The 24,869-nt window shown below is 36.2% G+C and overlaps 2 protein-coding genes across 5 annotated transcripts in view; both read left to right on the top strand.

The window, feature by feature from the left end:
• The window catches only part of SEC24B (SEC24 homolog B, COPII coat complex component), a 43,295-nt gene extending 25,934 nt beyond the window's left edge, over window positions 1-17,361 (top strand). For all 3 annotated transcript variants that reach the window (XM_082758487.1, XM_082758486.1, XM_082758485.1), the window contains 17 exons: window positions 934-1,036; window positions 1,946-2,072; window positions 2,648-2,757; window positions 3,741-3,853; window positions 4,956-5,074; window positions 5,425-5,480; window positions 5,780-5,986; window positions 6,595-6,718; window positions 7,352-7,510; window positions 7,978-8,151; window positions 8,799-8,909; window positions 9,631-9,806; window positions 11,413-11,550; window positions 12,618-12,722; window positions 13,786-13,878; window positions 15,533-15,636; window positions 16,272-17,361. In XM_082758487.1, coding sequence (XP_082614613.1) covers window positions 934-1,036; window positions 1,946-2,072; window positions 2,648-2,757; window positions 3,741-3,853; window positions 4,956-5,074; window positions 5,425-5,480; window positions 5,780-5,986; window positions 6,595-6,718; window positions 7,352-7,510; window positions 7,978-8,151; window positions 8,799-8,909; window positions 9,631-9,806; window positions 11,413-11,550; window positions 12,618-12,722; window positions 13,786-13,878; window positions 15,533-15,636; window positions 16,272-16,386 — 2,134 coding nt within the window. In that variant the 3' untranslated portion in view covers window positions 16,387-17,361. The remainder of the gene's footprint in view (window positions 1-933; window positions 1,037-1,945; window positions 2,073-2,647; window positions 2,758-3,740; window positions 3,854-4,955; window positions 5,075-5,424; window positions 5,481-5,779; window positions 5,987-6,594; window positions 6,719-7,351; window positions 7,511-7,977; window positions 8,152-8,798; window positions 8,910-9,630; window positions 9,807-11,412; window positions 11,551-12,617; window positions 12,723-13,785; window positions 13,879-15,532; window positions 15,637-16,271) is intronic.
• Window positions 17,362-24,429: 7,068 nt separating this feature from the next.
• MCUB (mitochondrial calcium uniporter dominant negative subunit beta) overlaps window positions 24,430-24,869 on the top strand; it is a 28,046-nt gene continuing 27,606 nt past the window's right edge. Inside the window, exon 1 of one of the 2 annotated variants that reach the window (XM_082758869.1) lies at window positions 24,430-24,723. In XM_082758869.1, the coding sequence (XP_082614995.1) occupies window positions 24,643-24,723 (81 nt within the window). In that variant the 5' untranslated portion in view covers window positions 24,430-24,642. The remainder of the gene's footprint in view (window positions 24,724-24,869) is intronic. The other variant, XM_082758868.1, reaches the window with a different exon arrangement.

Below are 24,869 nucleotides of genomic sequence, written 5' to 3'. Positions count from 1 at the left end.
AAACCTGCTAAATCTTCATCTTGTTTTATCCATCTAAAAAAATCTGCTAATAAACACTTTCATGTTATGCAGTACATTTCATGGAATATTTTTATAATATTGCATAGGATTTTGTTCCAGAAAACTATGATGATCATGCCTTAATATACTAAATAAACTGTGAGTATGTTCTATCACCATCATACTGTAATTACGATGAATACTTTCACCTCTAATTATCATTAATCTGCTTTCCCAAGTCCAGTGCAGCTAGGTACAGTGAAAATTGTTCTCCCACAAAGATCTTAATTCTAACTAAAAAATAAATATCCGTTGCCCTGGATTAACTCAGGTGACTGCCATACTGACAGTGCATGGTCCCACCAGAAAACAAGGCACAGCTTGGTGCCTCAAAATCAATCTTAGGCATGGAACACTTTGGACCGTGCTATTGATGCCTTGGGTTTCTTTAGTGCCTTTTTTTTTTTTTTTTCTTTTTAGCTTGAAGTCAATCCTGCTCTTTACATACATGAATAAAAATAAAAGGCTATGACTCTTTCAGTATTTGAGCTTCTTTTCTACCATTTTCTTACATAAATTTTACTTTCTGAGAACTAGTAAATTTCGTATTTCTTCTTTAGTTCTTTACTTCATTAAAAAAAAATCTTCAGGATGAATAAAAGCTGTCATTTTAAATTGAGCATTGTACCTAAAGCAGTTTTTTCCTTTGTTTTAAGCTTGTTTTTCTGTATTTGCATTGCTGAAATTGGGGAAATTTTTTTTGATTCTTCAGGAGGATTTTTTAATCATTTTCCATACCTTTTGTGTATCTTTAAATCAGTTTAATTAAATATGTGGTTTCTTAAATGTCAAAGTTCTTTAAAATCGGGTGTTAATATGACATTTTCAGCATCTTTTGAAAGTTTTCAACTAAGTGTTTTTATTTCTTTTCAGTTCATTTCGATGTACGCTGACAAATATTCCACAGACACAGGCTTTATTAAACAAAGCTAAGCTTCCATTGGGTTTGTTGCTACATCCCTTCAGAGACTTAACGGTAAAGTAGCTTACTTTTTAAAAAATATATATGTGCATCAAATATATATATATATATATATATATATATGTCCCATTTTGTTTTAGACAGAAAAAAATGTAATGAAGTATAATAGCTAAATTTAGCAATTCCAAAAAAAAAAAAAAATTTGCAAATTAAAAACGAGGCAAAAGAAAGCTTGCAATTGCTACCTCACTGAACTTTGTAAAGGCTTTGGACATGCCTGCCCTTACATTTGTTTTTTTTCTTGGAATGACTAACCAAGATTTGCTTGCTAGTAGTTCTCTGAAGCTCTGAATTAAAGTTTTGATTGTTGGACTCAGAACTGTCATATACCTCTTAAAAAGGTGTTTACTTTGCTCTCTTGAAAAGAGGTGCTAATGGGACTATTACTGGCATGATAATTGCTGTCAACAGAATCTAAGCACAATATATGATTGAAGCCTTGTTCAGAACTCCTAATCCACTCTTTTCCATCTAGTTTGTTTATAATTATTTAAAAGGTGAATATCTATCTAGTGCAACCTTTTTTTTCCATATCCCGTGTGTTCTTTGACATGTAAGGTTTGCTGTCTAGCAATGTTAGTCAAACAGTCATCCTGTCTTTGATAATTTCTCTTACCATAGTAGCCATGTTATCATAACTGTGTAATTTGATTTCATTAAAGATTTTATTGCATTGAGGATTAATGAGGTTGGATTAAGATAATTTTAACTATTACTTATAATTTTAAAGGGAATTTTTAATAGGCATTGTTATTGCTACATGAAAATGGTCAAAAAAAGATAGAATGAAAGATGATTGAGGATCTAGGCTTTTGAAGCTTTTACGCACTGTGCAGTGCAGTGATGTTCTCTGTAAAATGTATTACATTCCTTTTGTTACAGTTTTCCTTTGTTTCTTTTTAGCAATTACCAGTAATAACATCAAGCACGATAGTGAGATGCAGATCCTGCAGGACATATATCAACCCTTTTGTTTCTTTCATTGATCAAAGGAGGTGGAAATGCAATCTGTGCTACAGAGTTAATGATGGTGAGTTTTGTAACAGAGGATGCTTGCATTAATATCTCTTTCAAGTATTTGCATCATAACCATCCATGGGGTACTCCAAGTGGATGCTAGTATAGCTCTTAAAATGTTTTTTTAAATCTCTAGGTTTTAAGTCAGACATAGCATGCATTTCCTGAAGGAAAAGGTCTTTTTGCAATTCTGTAGGAGACAGAGAGGACGTAATCAAATTACACTGATTACTTCTGTAACAAAATGAACTTACTCCATCATCTGCTATTGCAATATGCAAATGGTAGGATGATGGGAGCTAATGTCTGCAATCTAAGCCAGATATTATCATAAGCAATCCAGATTGAAGCTTGTTGTGAAATACTCTTTGCATTTCTGTTTTAAATTTGGAGATACACTACTACTGAAAACAAAGCTTTTTTCTTTTCTAGCTATTTACCTTTGATGTTATGTGGCATACTTGAAATGTTATGTATCCTTAATCTTAATTATTTTTCTTTAATTAATTGCAATGTCTGCATTACTTCAGATTCCATAATGGTTTTTGTTTGGTGGCAAACATAAATTTTGGAAACTTTTTTTTGTAGTTCCTGAAGAATTTATGTATAATCCTCTGACACGATCTTACGGAGAGCCGCACAAACGTCCAGAGGTCCAAAATTCTACAGTGGAATTCATTGCTTCCTCTGACTATATGGTAAAAAAATAAAATAAAATAAAATTCTAATGGGGATTTTCCACAAAATTGCACATTAATATAAATACATTTGAAATTAACATGGCGTATTATTTCAGTGGTACATATTAATTTTCCCATGAAGTTTCTGTAAGACCATACAGAAGTTCATATTTGATTTTTGGCAAATGCATATATTGAGAGATTTGTCAGTTAAAGGCAATTACAATGTATGTAGCTGCCCTGCGCAGTTTAATGTTGTATAGTCTGTTTTGAGTCTGATGCAAGCTAGTTTTTGGGTCTTTCCTACATTATTAAGAAGTTTTGAAAGACCGGTAGAGAAATAATAAAAGAATTAAGTTGGGTTCAATTTTTTACTTAGTAATCTCACAAACATGATCCTAACTAGGAATCAACCTTTAATTGCTGTGGTAGTATCCTAGTTAGAAGGATAAACAAGGCCTGGAAAGAGGTCCTGTTCACAATGACAATATAACCACAGCAAAAATAAATTGTTCTCTTAAATTAGAATTGGAACAGGGTAGCCAAAATGTTTGGAAGTGAATAAATACAGCTTCTTACATGGTTGTAAAAAGGTTGTAGGTAGAATATTGCAACTCAGATTAATGGATAGCGTTGTCCACATTCGGAAAGAATAGTTTTGAAGAGCATATTCTGTATCTGACATTAAAAACAACAACAACAAAAAACCTGTTTGAGTTCACTGTTGGAAGAAGAGACTGAAATATCCGATTTCCACTCAGAAGCATAACTTGTGCTTATTGCAAATGGGGTTTATTAACCACTGGGAATTGTGTTCAAATCTATTCGCATGACTGTTAGTTGTTTAATTTCATTTTACTGCATGATGTGTAGTTTGTATTATTCTAAGTATTCCCTTTGCCCACTTCCCTTTCTAATGACTAAACACTTTTACTATTTCTTTTAATATGATTTTTGAATTATTTTACTTTATTTTTTGTTTGTTTGTTTTTACTTTGTAGCTTCGTCCTCCTCAGCCTGCGGTATATTTATTTGTTTTAGATGTCTCTCATAATGCAGTGGAGGCTGGATATTTGACAATACTCTGCAATTCATTGCTGGAAAACCTAGACAAGTAAGATTATAAATAACCTTTTCAAATTACCTAACAGGTGATTATGAACAATACTAACCTACAGTTTTGAAGAAAACTTGCATATAACATTTAAATGAGCTGTCTCTAAAGGACAGATGTTCTGTTGCATGAGATCCTGAAATGAACCCTACATATCTTAAAGCCAGGAACAATAATAAAATAAATAAAACAACCCAGCTGAGAGGCATCTTCCTTTTATGTGATTAAAGATGGATCTGCAAAGAATATTTAGCTGTAACTTGTAACAATGTGTTGATTCTACAAACATCTGAGGTGCTCTTTTACGTTTAAGAACAACAAAAATAATTAAATTACAGCAATTAAATTCATCAGGTTTTGTGTGCTGAAGCAGCTGAGGTGCTGCAAGCTGGAATGCTGTGACCACTAGTGTGGACTACCTTGTTGAACTGTGTTGTCAGTTTTTAGTTCACAGTCACCTAGATCAACCAGTGCCACTTTCTGTATATTCCTCATTTTTGCACTGGAACAATATGTGTGGGATTTTTGTTGGTGCTTTTATGTTGAGGATTGATAAACTTCACTATGGTCGTGTCTTTTGGAAACTGATTTTTCATCCTGTAGAGGATAAAAAGAGGATGAAACTATGAAAATTATTTTCTAAAAAGTTGTGTTAGGAAATTTTCCTTTCTGATATCGACACCAGCATGTACATATAATTCTTTTCTTACATTTATTATACATCATTTTTTGTTCAGAGTATTACTGGTATTTCGTTAACAGATTTTCAGAAGCTTACTAATTTACTTTTTAGGAGAATTCATGAAATCTCATGCAAAGCCTACGCAAAAATCAGTATATCCAATTAACTTATATCCAGATGGCAAGAACCAACTTTTGCCTCTTACTTTGGTTGAAAGTCAAGGTTTTCAGCACTTCACAAGTCATATTTGCAGTCTACGAATTCTAGAAATCCCATTTAGTTTTTCTGTCTTTGTTTTTAATGCTATATATAAAAATATGGTCCACAGGATAACTAAATATTGCATTGTAGAGACACTGGATTTTGGTTTAGAGAAATTCAGGGCTTAATGGTTTGGTTTGTTCTGTTTTAATGTTTTAGGCTGCCTGGAGACTCAAGAACAAGAATAGGGTTCATAACATTTGACAGCACTGTTCATTTTTACAACTTGCAAGAAGGTTTATCTCAGCCTCAGATGCTGATTGTTTCAGATATTGATGGTAAGTAACTACGTTTTTGAGAAGCTCCCTTTTTTTTTTTTTAATCCAATAGAAAGATTGTGTCTTACATGTTCTGGTATTAGGGTAATTTTATTAAAATGAGAGAGAATATACTTTTCAAAAATAGTCATATACTTTTTGCAGAATAGTTGGTGTTTTAACAAGAGAAATTCAAATGTTACTTTTTTATTTGAACAAAGCAAGCTTTGCTGAGACTGCTTTTTACTCTAATAGTTATCAGAAAAGTAGACCTTATTTAGTGACACTTATATCTATGGGAAATGAGCTGTTATGTTCTATTTGAATGTTATTTTTTATTTACTAAAATGTTTTTTCCCTTTTCCCTACAGATATTTTCCTTCCTACACCAGATAGTTTACTTGTAAATCTCCATGAAAGCAAAGAGGTATGACTACTCAAAATAGATCACAACATTGAAGCAGTTAAATATTCAAAATAGATTTAAAAAAAAAAAAAAAAACACTTAATTCAAGACTATGTAATGTGTAATTCCTTTTTAATGATAAAAATATTACACTTCATTCAACACAATGTAGTTTTAAAAGTTCTAACTGTTTTTCCCAATTTGTTTAAATTGAGCTGAGGTATTTAGTACTGGTTTGGTCATGGCACTACAGCTTTTTAGAAATAGCAGAAAAACTTAAGATTGTAAATCTCATAAGAAACTTTCCATCTGTTTTGCAGCTGATAAAAGATCTGCTGAATGCATTCCCAAATATGTTCACCAATACACGAGAAACCCACAGCGCTTTGGGCCCTGCTCTTCAGGCTGCATTTAAGCTGATGTCTCCAACTGGAGGTCGGATATCTGTGTTTCAAACACAGTTACCATCCTTGGGTGCAGGGCTTTTGCATTCCAGAGAAGATCCCAATCAAAGGTCAAGCACAAAGGTATAAAAATTTCATTAATTATTCATCTCAGGAGCCTAGGGACTGGACGTTTGAGCCTAGGGACTTGCATCATCTACAGACCAACTCTTGTTTTTTGTTTATAGCAATTCGCTAACTTTTAAATGTTCAGTGTCTGTGCATGTATGATCACTAATTCATACATGCATGTGTTTCTCGACAGCAAAACCTTTTTTTCTTGACAGCGAGAAGAAACTGCAGGTATCTTTTGACTCAATTCATTATCAAACGAGGCTTTGAATATATATTTATCATGTATGTATGGAACTGTACACCTAAAGCACGATTTCTTATTATTTTTGGCGTTTTAAATGAAGCATCTAGTAAATGTTAGAGTTAACATGAATGTTTATTTGCATGAGGGTGCAAACCTTTTCCAAGGGAGTATTATACCTGCTTGTAAAGATGATCTAAAAGAATGTACAATGTGAAATAATTTCTGCAGGTATTTTGAAATGCCTATAAAATTCTGCTTAAATGAAACTTGCTTATGATACTTTGCTATTGAATGGTAAATCTGTTGTTCTTTAAATTCTTACGGAAGCACAATCACTAGTTTAATTCTTTCTCATGTAACTTTTTCACCAAAGGTGGTCCAACATCTTGGTCCAGCTACGGATTTTTATAAGAAGTTGGCATTGGACTGTTCAGGCCAACAGATTGCTGTGGATTTGTTTCTCTTAAGTTCGCAATATTCTGATCTAGCTTCTCTTGGTAAGGAGTGCCTAATATATGTATTTATTCCTCCCAAAGTGTTGTCTGTCTTTGAAAAGCACGGGCTACTTCAGAAATTCTTTGATCTTGTAAGTCTTTATGCACTCTTGTAAATGCAGCTAATACTGCATAGGAATTGACTTCGAAGTTGATATCAGTGAAGAGCAGGTGTATTGGATTGGTGGTATCAAAGACAATTTATTTTGAGATTTCAGTTTTAAACGAGAAAGTTCTCTTCTGCTCAAGAATAGAAAACAGGTAGATGGCAGGAAACAAATGAAGTTTAATCATAGGAGGAGAACGCAATTCTCACCTCTGAGTATAAATAGGATTTGTCTCTGCACGCACACTTAGTTTTATGCCTACATCATTAAATATTCTTGCAACCACTCTGTGCTACCCTTGGCAGCTAAGACAGGTTATTGAAGTAAGTGTATATTGAGGTAACTGTGTCTTGGAGTGACTCCTTAATGTCTTCAGTGGCCTGAGTCAAGGCCAGCTCTTGTCATCTTACAGATGCAGTTCATATCAGGAAAAAGGTCAATATAGATGTGACTTGAAGAACATTGTACCCAATCTTTATGTCCTGACCTCATGGTTTACCTTCTAACAACATCTTTTCTTCCTTCACAGCTTGCATGTCCAAATACTCTGCTGGGTGCATCTATTATTATCCATCTTTTCATCATATCCATAATCCTGCTCAGGCTGAGAAGTTGCAAAAAGACCTTAAAAGATACCTTACGAGGAAGATCGGTTTTGAGGCAGTTATGCGCATAAGATGCACAAAAGGTATATTGTAAACACTCTTACAAATGGGAAAACAGATGTAAACATGTTAACTGTCATTTTGAATGTGCTTAGTCTTCAACAAGATTACATTTCAGTCTGTTTCTTTCACTGAAGAATCAGATTTTTGTCACCTTTACATCAGTATGTGCTGGTAGCTTTTGCTATTTGGATATTGGTTGTGTGTTTTTTTTTTTGTTTCAGTTCTTAGTTAAGAACTCATTTCAACCAAGTTGAAGTGTGTAGTGTAAGAGCATTGTTCAGTTTGGAGCATTCAAAATTGAGTATGAAATGTATGGGATCACTCTGAAAGGTGTGATGGTTCCTATAATAACTGATTCTGCTTAATATTTGGGATAAATATTTTTTCACTGTATTTTTAAAACATAAGGACTGTGGGCTTTAATTATTGAAGGAAGTTTTTCATGCTGTTACAACCTCGTTGTCTGAATTATTTCATCTGCTTCTAGGTCTTTCTATCCACACTTTTCATGGGAACTTTTTTGTACGATCTACTGATTTATTATCCCTCGCCAATGTCAATCCTGATGCTGGATTTGCAGTACAAATGTCCATTGAGGAAAGTCTCGCTGACACATCCTTGGTTTGTTTTCAAACAGCTCTTTTGTATACTTCCAGCAAAGGTAAATGCATTTGAATGAATTGAACACTGTTTTTGTTTGGTTTGTTTTTAAGGTAATGTTTGTATAGCTACTTGCGCAGCCTTCTGTTGAACTTCATAACTTAGGGGAATCTTGTCAAAGTTAGGGAACCTGTTTGGCCATTAGTCACATAAGATAAAACTTCATAAGCTCTATTTTGATGGAAAAATTGTATTTATCTCAATTTTACATAATCTTGTTCAACAACTTGACTTAAAAGGCATATCATTGTTATAAGCAGTAACATATTTGGCACTTAATTTATCCAGAATCACAGAGCTATGAAAGTGGTGGATGCTACCAGGTGGGCATAAAGAATAGCAGCCACTTTCTGTTGTGGAGGATGCCACAAATTTTAGACTGTACTTCATCTGTACAGTCAAAAAAGCTTTGTGTGGACATTATAAAGTAGTTCATGTTATGAACCTGTGTTCGTTATTCAGTTGAATACTTGAGAGCTTTTCAGAATTTGAGACAGGAGTGAGAAATGGTGTTACAGCAAACGCGTGACTGGTGTGTTTTCACCAAGAGTGCATCTTGGACAAGAGAAGATGCACTGTAATGACTGAATTCGGATACCTCTTCCTACCAAGCAGTACTGTGTGATGATTTCTACGTATTTTTATTAGGTGAACGCCGAATTCGAGTGCACACACTTTGCTTGCCTGTAGTAAATTCGTTGGCTGATGTATATGCAGGAGCAGATGTACAAGCAGTTGTATGCCTCTTAGCAAACATGGGTGAGTTTCAAATGTCTTTTCACATGTTCTCTTTTAAAGTAGCAAATGAAGCCTGGCTGTTCATTTTCCTGTTAGTTTTTGTGTGCTTTAAAAATAAAAACGGAGATGGGGAGTACTGCTGACATCTCCACTTTCTGTGTTAGTTCTCTGTGCTTTCAACCTGCCGTTGCTAGATTGAGGATTCTTGCTTACTCCCTACGCAAGGGCCACAAGCAGAGGTTTCATAGATTGATCTCTGTTTGTGAATGTTATGGCTCCGTGCAGGATTTTAGTGTGTGCCTTGTTGTATATTAGTAGTCAAATGAATTACAAGAAATGAACAGTACTTCTGTATCTTGTCTCAAATGCGCATTCAGTCCAGCAGGTGGCTTCCTCCAACCAAAAGATTTGCAGCTTTTTCTTAGCAGAGAAAGATGGGACTGAAGTTGCACAAACTGTTACGCCGTGGAAATGATGAGAGAACATTATTTTGGATTTTTTGTCACAAGAATTGTTGCAAATCATCTTGGATGTACAATAGCAAATAGTTTAATCAACAGCTAACCTACTTGCATAATACTTAAAACATGATGTGTACGTAGTCTTGGGTTCATACTACAGCTTAAATCAAGTGATAAAACTTCTTTTATTTTTTTAAGCATTGTAAAAGGAAGCTTCTGTATGGAAAATGGAACGAATGAGGTCAACTCTACTAACCTTTTCTATTCTTCTAATCCAACAGCGGTGGATCGCTCAGTTTCATCTAGTCTTTCAGATGCAAGAGACGCCTTAGTTAATGCTGTGGTAGACTCTTTGTCAGCGTATATGTCAACTGCCTCAAATCTGCAGCAGTCCATGCTGATAGCACCAAATTCCCTCAAGCTGTTTCCATTGTATGTTTTGGCTCTTCTCAAACAGGTATGTGTAAGCTAGTAGCAGTGACGTTTGATTCATTGTTCCATTGGAGGAATTGAGCTTTCCCCCTTGATCCTTTCCTATAATTATCAAAATAGAGTTTTCCTTTTTGAACTTCCAGGACAGAAACAAATAATGACCAAGCTTATTTTAACTGATGAGTGCCTGAATATTTTTTTTTTTTTTTTGGTTTTTACTTGAATTTTTAAAATATATTTTGTTACTTGATTTTAAGTGAAAATCGTAATGTATATTGTAGCAGCAATTCTTAGATTCTTTTGGCAACTAATTAAAGTTGCCTGGGGGGGTTGTTGTAAGGCTCTTATTAGTACTTAATTTTATTTTGTGAAGAAAAATCATACAGTTTTCAGTGCACGTATTTGTGTTTTCAGGTACTAAGAAGGAACATTTAAATTCCATGGAAATGAAATGAAACATATTAAAGAAGCTAAAGTGAATAGTTTAAAGTTCATATAAAAGTAGTTACTGCTTTTTGATTTTCTTTAATATCTTTTGTGTTAACAAAAGTCATACTTAAGTATAATGAGAGTTTACTGCAGGATTTTATCTTCAATAAATCTCATAGCTTCAAGACATTTAGTACTTGACAGTTGAGTGTTTATTTTTTCTTATTATAAACAAAGATTTATGTAAACTCTGTAAGAAATATGATCCTGATCATTTATTTTCATTTGGCTTTGTGATGATTTCAGTGTCTAATATACTGATCAGGACTTCTTAGCAGTCATGTAAGTAAAGCAAGTAATAGGGGGGAAAAACAACCATGTTTAGTATCAGGAGAATCTGGGTAAAAGATAGCTTAGAGTAAGAGCTGCTGGGAAAATAAGTAATTTATAGAGGTTTTACCTTTATTAACAATACTAAGAAACTAAAACTGGAAAAAGAGGACTTGCATACACAACTTTGGTGGAGAGGTGAATTTGCACATTAGTTGTAGGAATATTCTCCATTCAATCAGAAGATGGTGCTTTCTCCGTTGTGTTGTTACCGAGAGAATAGTCTTACTGGCTCCTTCTAGGGGAGAGCTGAAAAATTCAATAGGATGGAGAGTTACGAAATAAATCTTTATTCTGTGAGAGCCTGGTTTCTGCTCTAAGATACGGAAATATATTTTCATGCCAGAGCTTTTCCTTACCATTTCATCTTTGCTAATATAAAATCAGATTCCATCTTACTATCCACTTGAGTATTGTTTTTGAACCCTGCTGGGCTCTCATCTTCCTGTGTCATTGTGTCAGTGAGTTTCAAAGGCCAGTACCACTCATAAAGCATGAAAATGTGTAGTGCTGGTCCCACCACATTAACGTTTTACACAAAGTGGGGGATTTTTGTAAATCTTTCTTCTTTTTCATCAGTATGAAGGGAGAATGGATAAAGTTTTATAAGGTATTCAATTTGTATTTAATTAGGAATTTTTCTAGCATAGCGCACGTTTTTATAATAAATTGGGATTTTCTGATGTATCTAGGTAAGATGCATGTCTTTACAGAAGCTTTGTTTAACTGACAATCCTCCAAAATAAGAAATACACTGTTCAGGTGTGACGTAAAATACAGGTTTCATGATTAACAATATTTTTTTTTAACAGAAAGCCTTTAGAACAGGCACTAGTACACGTTTGGATGATCGTGTGTATGCGATGTGCCAGATTAAGAGTCAGCCTCTCATTCACTTGATGAAAATGATACATCCCAACTTGTACAGAATAGACAAGCTAACTGACGAGGTAACGTACAAAGCCTGTTTTGTAATATTTTCTAGTTTTAATAGTGTTGCTTAATGTGCTGCAGTAATTAATTTGTGTATATATACACACACACATATATATATTTATATGCAGGTATGATAGTATGTTATGAAGAGATCTGTTTTTTTTTCACCTTCTTTCAGTGATCACAATAATTTCATGTTTTTCAATTACATGAAGAAAGCAGAGAAGGTTGTATGCCTTAGATGGCTATCCAGTGGTTTTGTGTGTTAGAACTCTCAGTGGGAAATGGATAAAATTTGGTAGAGAATATTAGGTATTGCATATTGAAACCAGATAAAGTTGCATGAAATAACAAACTTTCAGTGGTTCCTCTGACTGATGTGAATGAAGCAATTATAATTCGAGATTGTCATGATCAGACTGAGGAAGTACTTTTTTACAAAACAAGTTTTAATTAGTAAGCCCTTCATGAAGGGAGGCAGCCTATGAAATGGATGCGTTAATTTCTAATAGTAAGAAGTAAGACTAGATACAAGAAGTAAGACTTAATGGTCATTTAGTTTATTTCTGTTATCCAAGAGGGGAGGCAGTCTTGTCACAGCCTGCTTTAATCTGAAATTATGCTGCGAATTTCTTGCTGGTGTTTTGTTTTGTTTTCTTCAGCATTGCTCTAACCAGATTGTTTGATCAGATCAATTTTAGTGCTGTGTAGCCATTCCCATATATAAGTTTGAAAGTGTTTTTAAACAAATTGGAGTCACCATCCCTGGAAGTCTTCAAAAGACGTTTAGATGTAGAGCTTAGGGAAATGGTTTAGTGGGGACTGTTAGCGTTAGGTCAGAGGTTGGACTCGATGATCTTGAGGTCTCTTCCAACCTAGAAAATTCTGTGATTCTGTGAAATTGGTTGATCTAAGTGAACATTTTAGATTTAACATGGCACTTTATTATATGAGAATTCTCAAATCATTTGTAGAGATTACCAGTGTTTTTCTTCCTATTTTATCACACCTGCTTAAGACAAAAATACCAAATTACAATTTATTATCATTACAGTATTATTGACTGTTGTTTTCTTTACAGAGTACGATACATGTAAATGACAGAGTTGTTCCTCAGCCTCCTCTTCAGAAGCTATCTGCAGAGAAGTTGACAAGAGAAGGAGCTTTTCTTATGGATTGTGGTTCAGTAAGTGACCAGTTTTGCACGTTCCTGTTTTTAAAAAATAAAATAATGCTGAATTGTTGAAAGCAGCCAACTCAACCTTAGCTGTATAATGAATCAGCATCCTAAGTAACCTGGGAATAGTCTGTGTTGCGGTAAAAAGCTTTCATATTTTTGATCTGTGGAAAATCTCTAATCAAGATTGCACATTAAGGTTTCAAAGGTTCATTTTTTTTTCATGCTAGACAAACTGAAATATGCCAAGAGTTCATATCAAGTTTTTTTTTTTTTTTCCTGGAAGTAATGGATTTCCATTTTTGAAAATTTCCTTTTAACGGTTATTAAATTGCATGTACTATAATCTGTCTATAACAACGCACTTGTCATTGAGGGAGGAACTTTTTCAGTTACACATAAATGTAAGTAGTCTTATGCCACGTGAGCCATATACCATAAGAGTTGCAAGAGTTGAGGGATCTGTAGAGAGTGAATAAAACCTGTAAATGCAGTTTAAGTTAATTATAGGAATTACCCTAAAAACACTTAATGGGTTATAACGTTATGCTACTCTAATAATGCAATAAAATACAGTGCTGTAATGGCACTGTAGAAGGAAAGTGCATTGAAGTTCAGGTGCTGAGTGTGAATATCAAATTAGTTTCTGTCTTCAGATGTCCAAAATAATTATTTTAATGTGTTTTGGTAATTAGTGCTTTACTATAGCTTGTTCAGATTGGATGTCAGTGTGCAGTAACTGACACTGGTGTGACTTTATAAAAATCTAGTTTTTGTATTTTAGGAGGTAATATGCATTAATTGTACCAATATAGACATGTCCTGCGTCCTTTCAGTATTTGTGTTTTAACTGGGTTTTGGACATTTAATCATCTTTTTTCCACATGGTACCAATTGTTACTAAGTCGATGTACAAATAATGAATATAGAGATGTGAATTGCAACTGGAGCTCTCAGGTGATCAATTTGCATGACTGGTGTTTCCTGGTAATATTCCAATTTCATTACTATTTGTCTCTTTCTCTAAAACGTATGCAAGGCCTTTACTAAAAATGATTCTGACATCTTACAGGCTTTTTATATTTGGATTGGAAAAAACTGTGATAACAACTTCATAAAAGATGTCCTTGGATACCCAAACTATGCGTCAGTACCACAGAAAATGGTAGGCGTTTTAATCACCTGTACTGCATAACGCTTACGTTTGGAAGCTATATTTAATCTATTTTTTTCTGAATTGTCAGTTTTTAATTATGTAACTGCGAATTTTTTTTTAATGGACACAATCTAACTTCTTGCCAGCTTTATAGAAAACATAAGTTGTCAGTTTTAAGGAAAGAATATAAATGTGTTCACTGAATGTCAAAAAAATGTTCAATAATATAATTGGTTTGGGTTTTTGTTTGTTTGTTTTGAAATGAATTTGGGCCTACAAAAATATTGTGAAGTTGTGTAGATCATGTCTTGATTCATTTCTTTCACAAACAGTAGTTGTTAAGATTGAAGGGTTTTTTGTTGTTACGATTTTTTGAAATCTTACGTGCAGTGAACGTGGTGTTATATACCAGGTCTATGATATTTGGGGATAGGTCTGTATGTGAAGGGCAATGTAAAGGTCTGTATGTCAAGTAAAGCTAGGTTTTATTCAGCTTCCAGGCTCAAGTCTGGACAAACAAAATGCTTTTAGCTATTAGAACATTGAAGACCCTTCAATATGTGTTTCAGCATAGAAATTCTTACGTTGTAACCTGTGTCTATGATCTTCTATGGGAAGCGAAGCAGCAAATAGAGAGGACTCTCTCTTCTGTGGGGAGCGGTTCCAAGATATCAACAACTGGGGATAAACCCTGTTGAGATACTCTAGAAGAGTTCTGAATTGAATGGTTATATTCAGATGGTACCAAAAATGTGTGAGGCACTGTGGAAACATAGGAAGATACAAAGGGAAAAAGCAAAAGAGAAGCAGTTCTTCTGAGAATAGGTCAGAAAGAGTGGTGAGCTTTAACACTACTATAAAATTGGACTGCTTGTTCAAGGTTTTGTATTTTGCTTGTATTACCAAGATAGAATTTTTCCCTCTGATCTGCCAGTGGTATTATTAATTGACAGTATTTTCAGGAAAAAAAAACTTTAATAAACAAAGGATGGCTTTTTTTTTGAGATGTTAAATAGCATTTATTGTAATGAAAAATTAGAGAAAAAAGTAACATACAAAGTTGCCATCTTTTGCTTTTAAATTCTATTCCCCATTCATTTACTACAACGGCAGTAACACAAAAAAAATCCTTCCTGATATAGATTTGTGTTAAATTATTTCAACCCTGGAGTTGATATATTTAGTTCAGTGAATGCCTCAAACAAGCGTTTTCGTGGTGGTGGATTATTTTTTAAGCTCATTCCCCAACCAAATAATCCCTTATCTTTGCATTGAATTTTGCTTACAGTTCAAATTTTGTTTCTTCGCGTTTCATTTTTTCAGTGGTGCAAAAGACAACATATAGGAACTTGATTGATGGGGAAAGAAGGCAGGAAAACTGTGAAAGCGGCATTTTAAAAAGATTACTGTTTACGTGAGCTCACTTTGCAAAATCTTTTGCACGTAAAAGGCAGTTTTAGATAAAGGTGTACTACTTCCTGTAAAACAGATATTACAGAATTGTATTTTAATCTGAAGAAAAAATGTGTATATCTAGTACATGGTAATTCCATAATAGAAATTGTGGTTATTCTGGCATTGGGCCATGTCATGAGTATGAGGATCTGTTCTTTAAAATAGTTCTGATATTAAAAGATAATTTCTTTCCATTACCTTCAACCAGACACAGCTTCCTGAGGTAGTTGCACTTTCTTCAGAAAGGACGCGGTCATTCATAGCCTGGCTGAGGGACAATAGACCTTTAAGCCCAGTTCTTCAAGTAATAAAGTAAGTATTTCTGTTAGATACTGAGTGATTATTGGCAAGTTGTACTTACAGTTTCTAATTGACGCTGAAAAGTGGGGGTGTCTAGCTGAGAAGAAACCAAATACCATCTCCTCTACACTTGGTAGAGTGCTGTTATCTAAAACCCCTTTGCAATGGAGGTCTGTATATTCTGTTGTCAAATGAGGAAAAAAGGAAGAAAAAACATTCAAATTCTGTATACATAGATGTAATTTCTTCTGGGTTCAATCAATATTGGGATTTAATATAACACATTTAATATAACGCATATAACATAACAATGAACTCAGAATTCATTGCCATCAGCATATTTGCTTACATCTAAACACTAGATCACTTTTATGCTTCAGTTCTTGAGCTTCTACGAGATACTTTAAATGCTATTTCACCTATCTTTCTTCCATGTTACGCTTGTTAAGAAGATGCTGCTGTTTGATAGTCATCCCAGACTCCGGGGGTTTTTTCTTAACTTTGGATTATTTGTACTATAGTATCTTGGGACTGAATGTAGACTTCAAAACGCAATAAGCATTTCATTAGAATTTATGCCTTTACTTGAATTTACAGCTTATCTCTTGCTAAATGACTAAAATACGTTCCTCCATCTATTCTTTCAGAGATGAGAATCCTGCCAAGACAGAGTTTTTTCAGCATTTAATTGAAGATCGGACAGAAGCAGCTTTCTCTTATTATGAATTCTTACTTCATATTCAACAGCAGATTTGTAAATGAGCAAGGAGTAAACTAGAAGAAGAATCCTGACTCCAGATAGAAGCATTGGCTGAGAGAAGTACATGGAAAGTTACAAAAGTGGATGTTTGTTCTTCACAATATACAGTAATCGGCGCTGGTTGGGAAATTTTACAGCTAAAGGAGGAGATGTATACATTTCCAGAAGAGTTTTGCAGATTTACTTCAGTCTAAAAGTGCTAGGGATGATGAAGCTGTTTTCAGTAGTAAACTTTCAATTGGTTTATCCACGTTTCCAGTAGTGCAGCGGTATGGTGCTCTGTTTATTGCAAGCTGGTGATTCTATGTAGCTATGTGGGATGATATTTCTTACTGAAATGTACAATTAGGTAAAGCCTTTTTTTCTTACGTTTGTTATGGTAGCCCTTCAAGATTCAAATTCTTAACAGACATGTCAAAGGGCAGTGCTGTATGTTGGTTGTTTATATGAATTTCTTCTTAAAAGGAATGATTCATATTTAGTAAAGACTTCGGCAAATTCCCTTTGAAAGTTGTAGAATTTCACTAAAGTAAATGAATTGTAGAAATAAAATATATAATGTACATAAGTATTACATTTGTAAAGAAAATGTAAAAATGTAACTAAAAAAAAAAAAAAGAGACTTAGCTCAGTGTGCTGAATTGTTGAGTGCTCAATGATGAATTGTTTCAGTCCCAAGCTAGACAGTGAAGTTGACTATTAAAACATGCTTAAAAAAAATCCATGTAGAAGGAACACAGCTTCTTGTTCTGTTTAATTTGTAGGTGGATTTATTTATGATTGGCTTACTAATTAAAAATATTTTGCTTTATCATGTGTTTTTATATTTATGCAAATACTATCTTTTTGCAACTGAGCTATATATTGAAGAGAACATGTTTACCACTTCATTTTGCAAACCTCTGGAAGGGAGGAAAAAACGTTGCACTCTCTGAAATGAGCTATCAATACAATACAATAAAGTTCCTAGAACCCTCCTTATGTATTATCCTAACGAAGACATATCTGCTAACCTTGTTTTACATTTTGTAAACTGCTGTAGTCTTGGTCCAGGTTTTCTGTAACTTTTGTCTGCTGTTTAGAGTAAGCATGGGTAATCGCTCAATCTAACTTGACGATATGATTTCTGCTGTGATCCGAAGGGGGGGAAAAAAAAGGTGAAGAGGGGTGTAAAAATGAATTAGCTTGCAACAAGGGAAGGAAAGGCTTTAAAATACAAAATTTCAAAATGCGGTCACACATTCACGTTCGTACATCTTTCCAAAACCTTGTTCTTGGTAATGTTTTGGTAACTTAATTGTGAAGTTTCAGATGGATTTAGCTCAGACTTGGAAACTTTGTTGTGAAATTGGGATGGTTTTGTTTCAGTTTTTGGTTTTTTTTTTAGAAGCACATTAGAAATAATTAACAAATTATAGTCACTCATACATAGTACTTTCTGTTCGTTTGTTTGATGAAATATAACTAAAATGATTAAATACCCAAAAGTAAATAATAATTAGTATGATTACATTTTATTTTAAGGTAGTCTTGAGAATGTTACCGTGTTACGTAACTGCCATATCCCCTGAAAACAGAACTTGAATAGTGGAGAAAAAATGTTCTAGCTATGGTTTGGAAATGCTTTAAAAAAGGTACCCTAGTTAAATTGTTCAAGTGGTGTTAGTCTGCATGTTAGCATCAACCCCTTGTTTGGGGAAAATATGATTTACATGTGTGTGGTCCTTAACTAAATGTCTTTAAGTTACCTAAAAGAAACTTACCTAAAAGAAGTTACTTCAGATATTTTTTTTCCATTTAGTAAATTATCATGTAATAAATGTCTGAGGTGATGTTGAATGTTGTCCCTAAATCAGACCACCAGGATTTTGGTACTGAAATGCTTGTTCATAGATGGCTTCACAGTGGGTGAAAGCTACATGCTGCTGAAGACTGGGGCATCTCAAAAATTATTTGTAATTGCAAAGATGAGATGAGCATGTTACAATTTAAGTGCCCCATGACTTGTGAGCTTGGTATTGAATACCTAGAAACATCCTATTCCATGATTAATTGCAATGTGTTCTGTAAAGCCATTATTTAAAGCTTTATTCTTCTATCATTTTTTGTATATGAAAAATTATAACAAGTACAGCAAGAGCTATTTGTTCAGTAAAACCCTAACACAGCACAGAATCTAGGGGTTTTGTTGTTGTTGTGACTTATTTAAATTAGTTAGTGGAGCACATGCGCTTCCTGACTGATCTTTGTTTTCAAATTCAAGACAACAGTCCCCCAGAAATATTTTGAATTGAAACATCTTTGGATTTAGCACGTTGATTTTAGTGTTTTGAACAACAGAGTATCTGTAGGTATGGAAGTAGCATCTGAAAGATGGCTTGGATCTCACCACTGTACTGAAGGTGCGTGCCAGAAAATAAATCCCCGTGAAGACTCACACTGTGAAACTTGAAAGATTTTTGCCCACCGGATAATATTTTGGTGAGGAGATAAGAGGTAAGCTTTTGTATCTTTTTAAAGTGTTGAACTGTCCCTTGAGGTTCTCTGACTGTTTTAGGGATTGATTTTTTTTTTTTTTTTCCCCAAAAAGCTTTCAACTCTGTCATATGAATCACGCCTGTTTCATGAGAAGTTCAAAATCAGCTAGGGGAAAGATATACGAGCCCTGGCTAAGTAAGTCTTTTGGGGAATTGATTCAAATTCTCTACATTTTAAATACAGCTGGCATCCCTTTCCATTTCTTAGTTGTAAAAGCCACATTGTTTACATCTTTTAACGTCAAAGGAATATGTGAACTGCTGATGGAGAAATTACAGTCCAGGAGGCTCTTAGAGTAGTAAAGACATGTAATGTAGCTCCCGGAGAACCAGTAGTAAACATAATTGTGTATTAAACTTTCACACACATCAGAAATAAGCCTATTTGTTAATTTTGATGTAGAGCTTCATATCTCTGGAAAAAAAAAAAGATGAGTTGGCGCAGTTGACTTTGGCTTTCTGTACATTTTGACAGATACTGAAAAGATGTTTTTCAGTCATTAGTGGTGGTGTTTTTTTAACAAGCCAAAATGAACTGTCAGTAATCCTGACAGTCAAAAGCTCTTTAGTAATTTCAAATACGAAATATTACTTTGGTGTTGACCCCAAACACATTTCAAGAACTCCATTTAAAAAAAAAAAAAAAACAAAAAACTTACCAGGATAGTGGGACAGACCTGGATTTTTTTTAGGGGTGTACTTACAACCTCAATCATTGATTTCAGTAGGTGGTGTTAACTCATGTATGAAGGACTTGCAAGATCTTGAGTAAAATTTTTGACTGTGTTTTGTCTCAGTGCTGTCTTCTGATCTTGGACAGGCTGCAATCCTGCAAAAGCTTGGTGGCCAGTTTCAGTGAGTGACTGAAACAAGAAGGTTTGGAGGCCTGAGGCTCTCGCTGGCAGTCTTTGTCTTGCTCACATAGAAAATTCTCTACCAAATTCTTTATTTTGGAGGAGGAGAAGTGGCTTTTTTTTTTCTTTTTTTTTTTTTTTTTAATTAATAGCATAGGTCATTGATTTGCATTCCTGCTGCTCATCCAAGAAAGTTCTTTATAGATACGGGTAGAGGAAACTGGAAACATATGGCGTAGAGGCCAGAGACCTCCCCGTGGTGGTACTTGCATGGTGTGAGCAGTGCAGGAGCTGAGAGCTGATTTCAAGTAAAATGAGTTTATGCTGAAACCTATCCTGAATTTTTGAGGAGTGGCAGCAGCCAGCCTAGTTTAGAGAAGCCATCTTCTTCCTCATGCTGCATTTCTAACAGACTTACCTGTGGTTTCATTCCCTGTGCAAAAGCTGTGAGGTCGCACAAAAGATTACCTAGTCCCTGAAAGAGGTCATGAGCACAGGACCTGGTAGGTCTGTTCTCTCACACTGAGAGCCAGCAGTGAAGGTACAGATACTGGGCATTAGCAGGCTCCAGTGATTTAATAAATACCTCAAACAACAGACCAGAACTCAAACAATTGCTTCAGATCTCCCAGCTGATGCATGGTGTAGATTTTGCTCAAGAAAAAATGAATTTATTGAATATCTCAAGTGTGTCAGTTTCTATGTCAAGAATTACTGCAGTGACTTTAAGTGCAATTCTTCAGATTTTAATGCGTTATTTTTCTGATGTATTGTTTTTAAAAAAAAAAAAAAAAGTGGGGTCTACACATGCTATCGTGTTTCAGGTTTTCATAAATGAGGTAGAATATGATCACTTTTGCAGAATTACAAAGGTTAAGTTCCAACAAAGCCTGCTGGACCCAGGTAATTCTGAGATTTAGTGTAACACTTTCTTCCTTTTTTTTTTTTTTTTTTTTTTTTTTTGGTACAGTGGTATTGGGAATTTTAAATGCAAGGGGAGAGAGAGCCTATGATGATTTATTGATGTATTTATCTGCCAGTTCCCTACAATTAAAAACAGAGCGGCCTTGCTTGCCTTTAATTCGATTGACGCTGTTGTAGTCAAATGCAGGAGGCTGGAAAGTTTGGCTGCAACTACTGCAAGTAACTGGAATTTGAGGTCTCTTGAGAATATTTGCTTGCAAATTACTGATGATTCATTTGCACAGCAAAATCCAAAGGCATCCTGTGGGGTTGTGTCTCGCAAGCGAGTTCTCGCATGGGTAGTGCTGCATACAAGAGATTGTTACAAGAGCAACGAAAATTCAAACAAACACATTATCAATGATTCTTCAATTTTTACTCCAACCTTGAATTCTGATGGATTACAGATTATCTGCTTGCAGGGCCTTTGTCTTTCCTTTACAATTTTAATAACAAGGAAAAAAAAAAGCATTAAAATATTTCACCTATTTTTTTTTTTTAATTTTCTTCTGAAGATCTTTAGCAGAAATGATAACTTTTATTGGAGATGCCTAATTAGGAATAGCAACCATACACAAGATTGAGTGGTTGCATGCTTCTGTAAGAGAGAAATTGGAGAGGGGAGGTGGCAAAACTTCTGGAAACACTTCAAAATTTGTACAAAAAAAAAAAAAAAAAAAGAGCTTTAGTATCGTTTCTCTTGTACCAATTTACCTTTCTGATTTCTGTTGTATGTTTTCTAAAACTACTGGGTATTTGATTTTCAGTTGTCAAGAGAACACCACCCCAGAGACATCCGCAAATGCAGATTTCACATTACACCCTTCATCATTAAAAGAAAAGCACCAGTTCAAAAATTATATATTTTTTGACTGATTCCAGTAGGAAAGAAATTGATTTTTTTTCTCTGTTGGACAATAAAGTAGTGTAATAATTTTTTCTTGCATTTTATCTCTTTGCCACATGTGTAGGAAGCCCCCCCCTTGTGAGGCACAGGCTTTGTGACTTTCTTGAGTGACGAGTTTACTGTCACAACAATCCTCAAGCATTAGGAAGAGTTGGTGATGATTTACCATCTTAGTAATCTGTTAGCCATAGAAAATGTCATTCTTATCAACTGTTTGAAAAAGAGTTTGTTTGTTTGTTTGTTTTTTAATTGTGTTAGAAAATCATTGAAGGGGATAAATAACATCTAGGAATATGCTGTCGTTTGTTACTAACTTTTCGAGATACCGTGCTTTCAAAAAGCTTGACCCATTGTAAATCCTAACTTTTATGAATACAAAATGTTACTAAAAACTGAAGCTGAAGCAGACAAAAACCTAAATGTGTCCTGATTCTCTGTAGTTAAGGGTTCTTCTCTGTTCCTTGGCTCTTGTGCACCTGAATGTTCTGCCTTTGTTCTGAGCAGAGCTTAGGAGAAGCCAGGAGCAGGACTGGGCCCCCTGCTCTGTGTCGATTCCTGTGCTGTGAGCTGGGGGCACCTGGAGATGCCAGCCTGCCCCTGATGCACTGGTACCCTGTCCTCTTGTTAATTTGCTTTTCTAGGGCTTTCACTTTTTCAGTTTAAATTTTTGATGGTGCTCCTCAGATCCATGACGTGATTCCCATAAAGATGGGATATTGCTGCCCTTTCCCCTATTCTATTCTTTGTCATCCTAATGTGTTGTTACGGTGAACTTTGAACAGTGCTACCTTGGTCTTTTAATAAGTGTGTGTTATAAAATATAAGTTGTTATATGGCTTCTGGGAGAACTTTAAGAACAAAAAGTGAATTATCTTCCCTCCTTAGTGGTGGTTTCTTAGGTAGCAGGAACAATGCTTTGGCTTCTTCCTAAAGCAATACTTTTGGAGTTTATGACTTTATTATAAAAAAAATAAAAAGTAAAACCTTGCAGACAGTGTGTGTGTGTGGTGGAAAGGGACTAGGCCAGGCCTGCAGGACTCGGCGGAGCAAGAGTTAGGACTTCCATGAAGGATAATGTCAAAGAGAGGGATAATTCCTACCCCAAAAAGACCATTGCCACTGTTAGTGCCTGCAGCGTAAGGGGCTGAAACTTCAGCCACTGAAATTGTACCAAAATTGTTAATCATTCCGTAGGAATTCACGCTTCCAGCTCAGCAGAAATGGATTAGAATGAGAAAAAAGCAGCCACCGAGGCACAGTACAGCGCCTCAGCAGAGGAGGGAAGAGCAATGACCAGATGCAAAAAGCTCCTCGCAGGCATGACTCAGGTCCCAGCGAAGTGCTCCCCTGCTGTTTGGACAGCCTGGCAGCTCTGTAGTAAGAGCATAATTTATGATCCTCCCTCCGCCCAGTTGAAGCACTTCCTATTCCTGGAGTAAGAATTTCTCTCTGTAATAAAAGTCCGGCTCTCTTCCCCTCTGGCAGCACGCCTTCCAGCAGCCTGGTTAGCAAATCCTACCTCTCTGACACACCGCTCTATAAAAAATATGGAGATTTGGTCTGTCCTGGGTGAGCTGGGGAGGTGTCTCACCTCGCTCCTCTCCTAGAGCAGGAGGATTAGTAAGCTGACATGTTGCAACGAGCTGCTCCTCTGTGTTTTGAAGAGATCTTTGCTCTCTGTGCCCTGGGAGGGAACCTAATTCTCCCTGGAGAGAAAAAAAATAAAAATAAAAAAAATCAGTCTGTCTTTGCACCAAATGATGGCCACGGTCTTGTTACCATGCCCAGAAAGAAGCAAAAGGGTTTTATGTGCTTCCCTCTTCATAGAAACATAGGAGTCCAGGTTTCATCCCTGTGACTATGTGGAAAATTCAGGCTATTTAATAATGGCTCGGGGCCAAGCAGTAGGATTTGGTTTTTGGGAGGTGCATCGGCTCACTTTATTCCATTCTGCTATATTTTCTTTCATCCTAAAAGCTGACCCCCACTTGAATAGCCTTCAGGTCCAGACTTTGTTTTAGTGGTTGTACTAAAGCAACTTTGCTATTTGCTCCATTTTATACCCGTTTTTATGGTATCTGTGACTAGTGATGTTTCACTTGTATATATGCGTGTGTGTGTATGTGTATGTATATATACGCAATGTTTGAGTGAACAGAGAAATACAAAGATGATATGTATGTAGACCTATCCTTGTCAGGTGTTAATGACATGTGGTAGTTTAGAAGTGAAGTATTGAGCAGATACCTTTATGAGGTATAAGATGAGAAAACCGAAGTTACAGCCAACAGATAATATTTAATGGAGGAAACTAAGATGCGAAACACGTTCCTTGGAGAACAAAGCAAAAGTTACCTCATGAAGCAATCTGAAATGTGAGAAATGTAAACAGAGAGTAGGATTTTTGAAGAGGCAAAGTCCTCGTTTTAAACAGGGTCGTGTCACAAGCCCTAGCTGCTAAAATGTGCTGTTGGCTCTCTTGGCCCGTGGAAAAGACACACGGCTTATTTCCTAGAGCCCCAAAAAGGCTGACATGCACATTTTTCCTCCCCGAGCTGGGGACATGAACGCAGTGGGGGCTTTGGTGACAGAGCTGTGAGACGCTGATGTGGATGGAGCAAGTAGCTGCCAACAATTTCCTGTAGATAGAAGTCTCTGGGAAATAATGAACTTCGCCGGGGCTTGCTTCGGCGTCTGCCTGCTCCTCGCTGGGGCAGCAGAGAGCACTCATCCCGCTGAAACAGCCTCAAAAACAGGCAGGGCGCGGGCTAAACCCTACAGCACCCCAAACCCACAGGGTGCAGGGGTTGTGGCAGGAGCTCCCTCAGCGAGGAGCCGCCCTCCTCCTCCTCCTCCTCCCCGGCGGGAAGGGGAAGGGCGCCGAGCCCCACCGCCGCCCAGCCCCGGCGGCAACGCCCACGGCGGAGCTGGAGGAAGAAGAAGAAGAAGAAGAAGAAGAGGAGGAGGAGGAGGAGGAGGAGGAGGAAGGCTCTGGCGATGCTGGGGCGGGCGCTGCGGAGCGCCGAGCGGCGTCGCCGGCTGCTGGCGGGGGGCTTGGCGCCCCTGCCCGCGCCTCAGGTGAGCGGGGCGGGCGGGCGGCGGGCACGGGCTGGGCTTCCCCCGCCTCTCTCCTGCCTCCCCCCCGGCCCTCAGGGGCTCGGACGGGGGATTTGGGGCGCTGGGGGGGCCCAGGGAGGGTCGAGCCGGTGGTGGTTGCTTGCTCG

Source organism: Aythya marila (genome assembly GCF_965140915.1).
Source record: "Aythya marila genome assembly, chromosome: 4".
NCBI classification, from domain to species: Eukaryota; Metazoa; Chordata; class Aves; order Anseriformes; family Anatidae; genus Aythya; species Aythya marila.
This window is presented reverse-complemented; position numbering and strand designations above follow the sequence as displayed.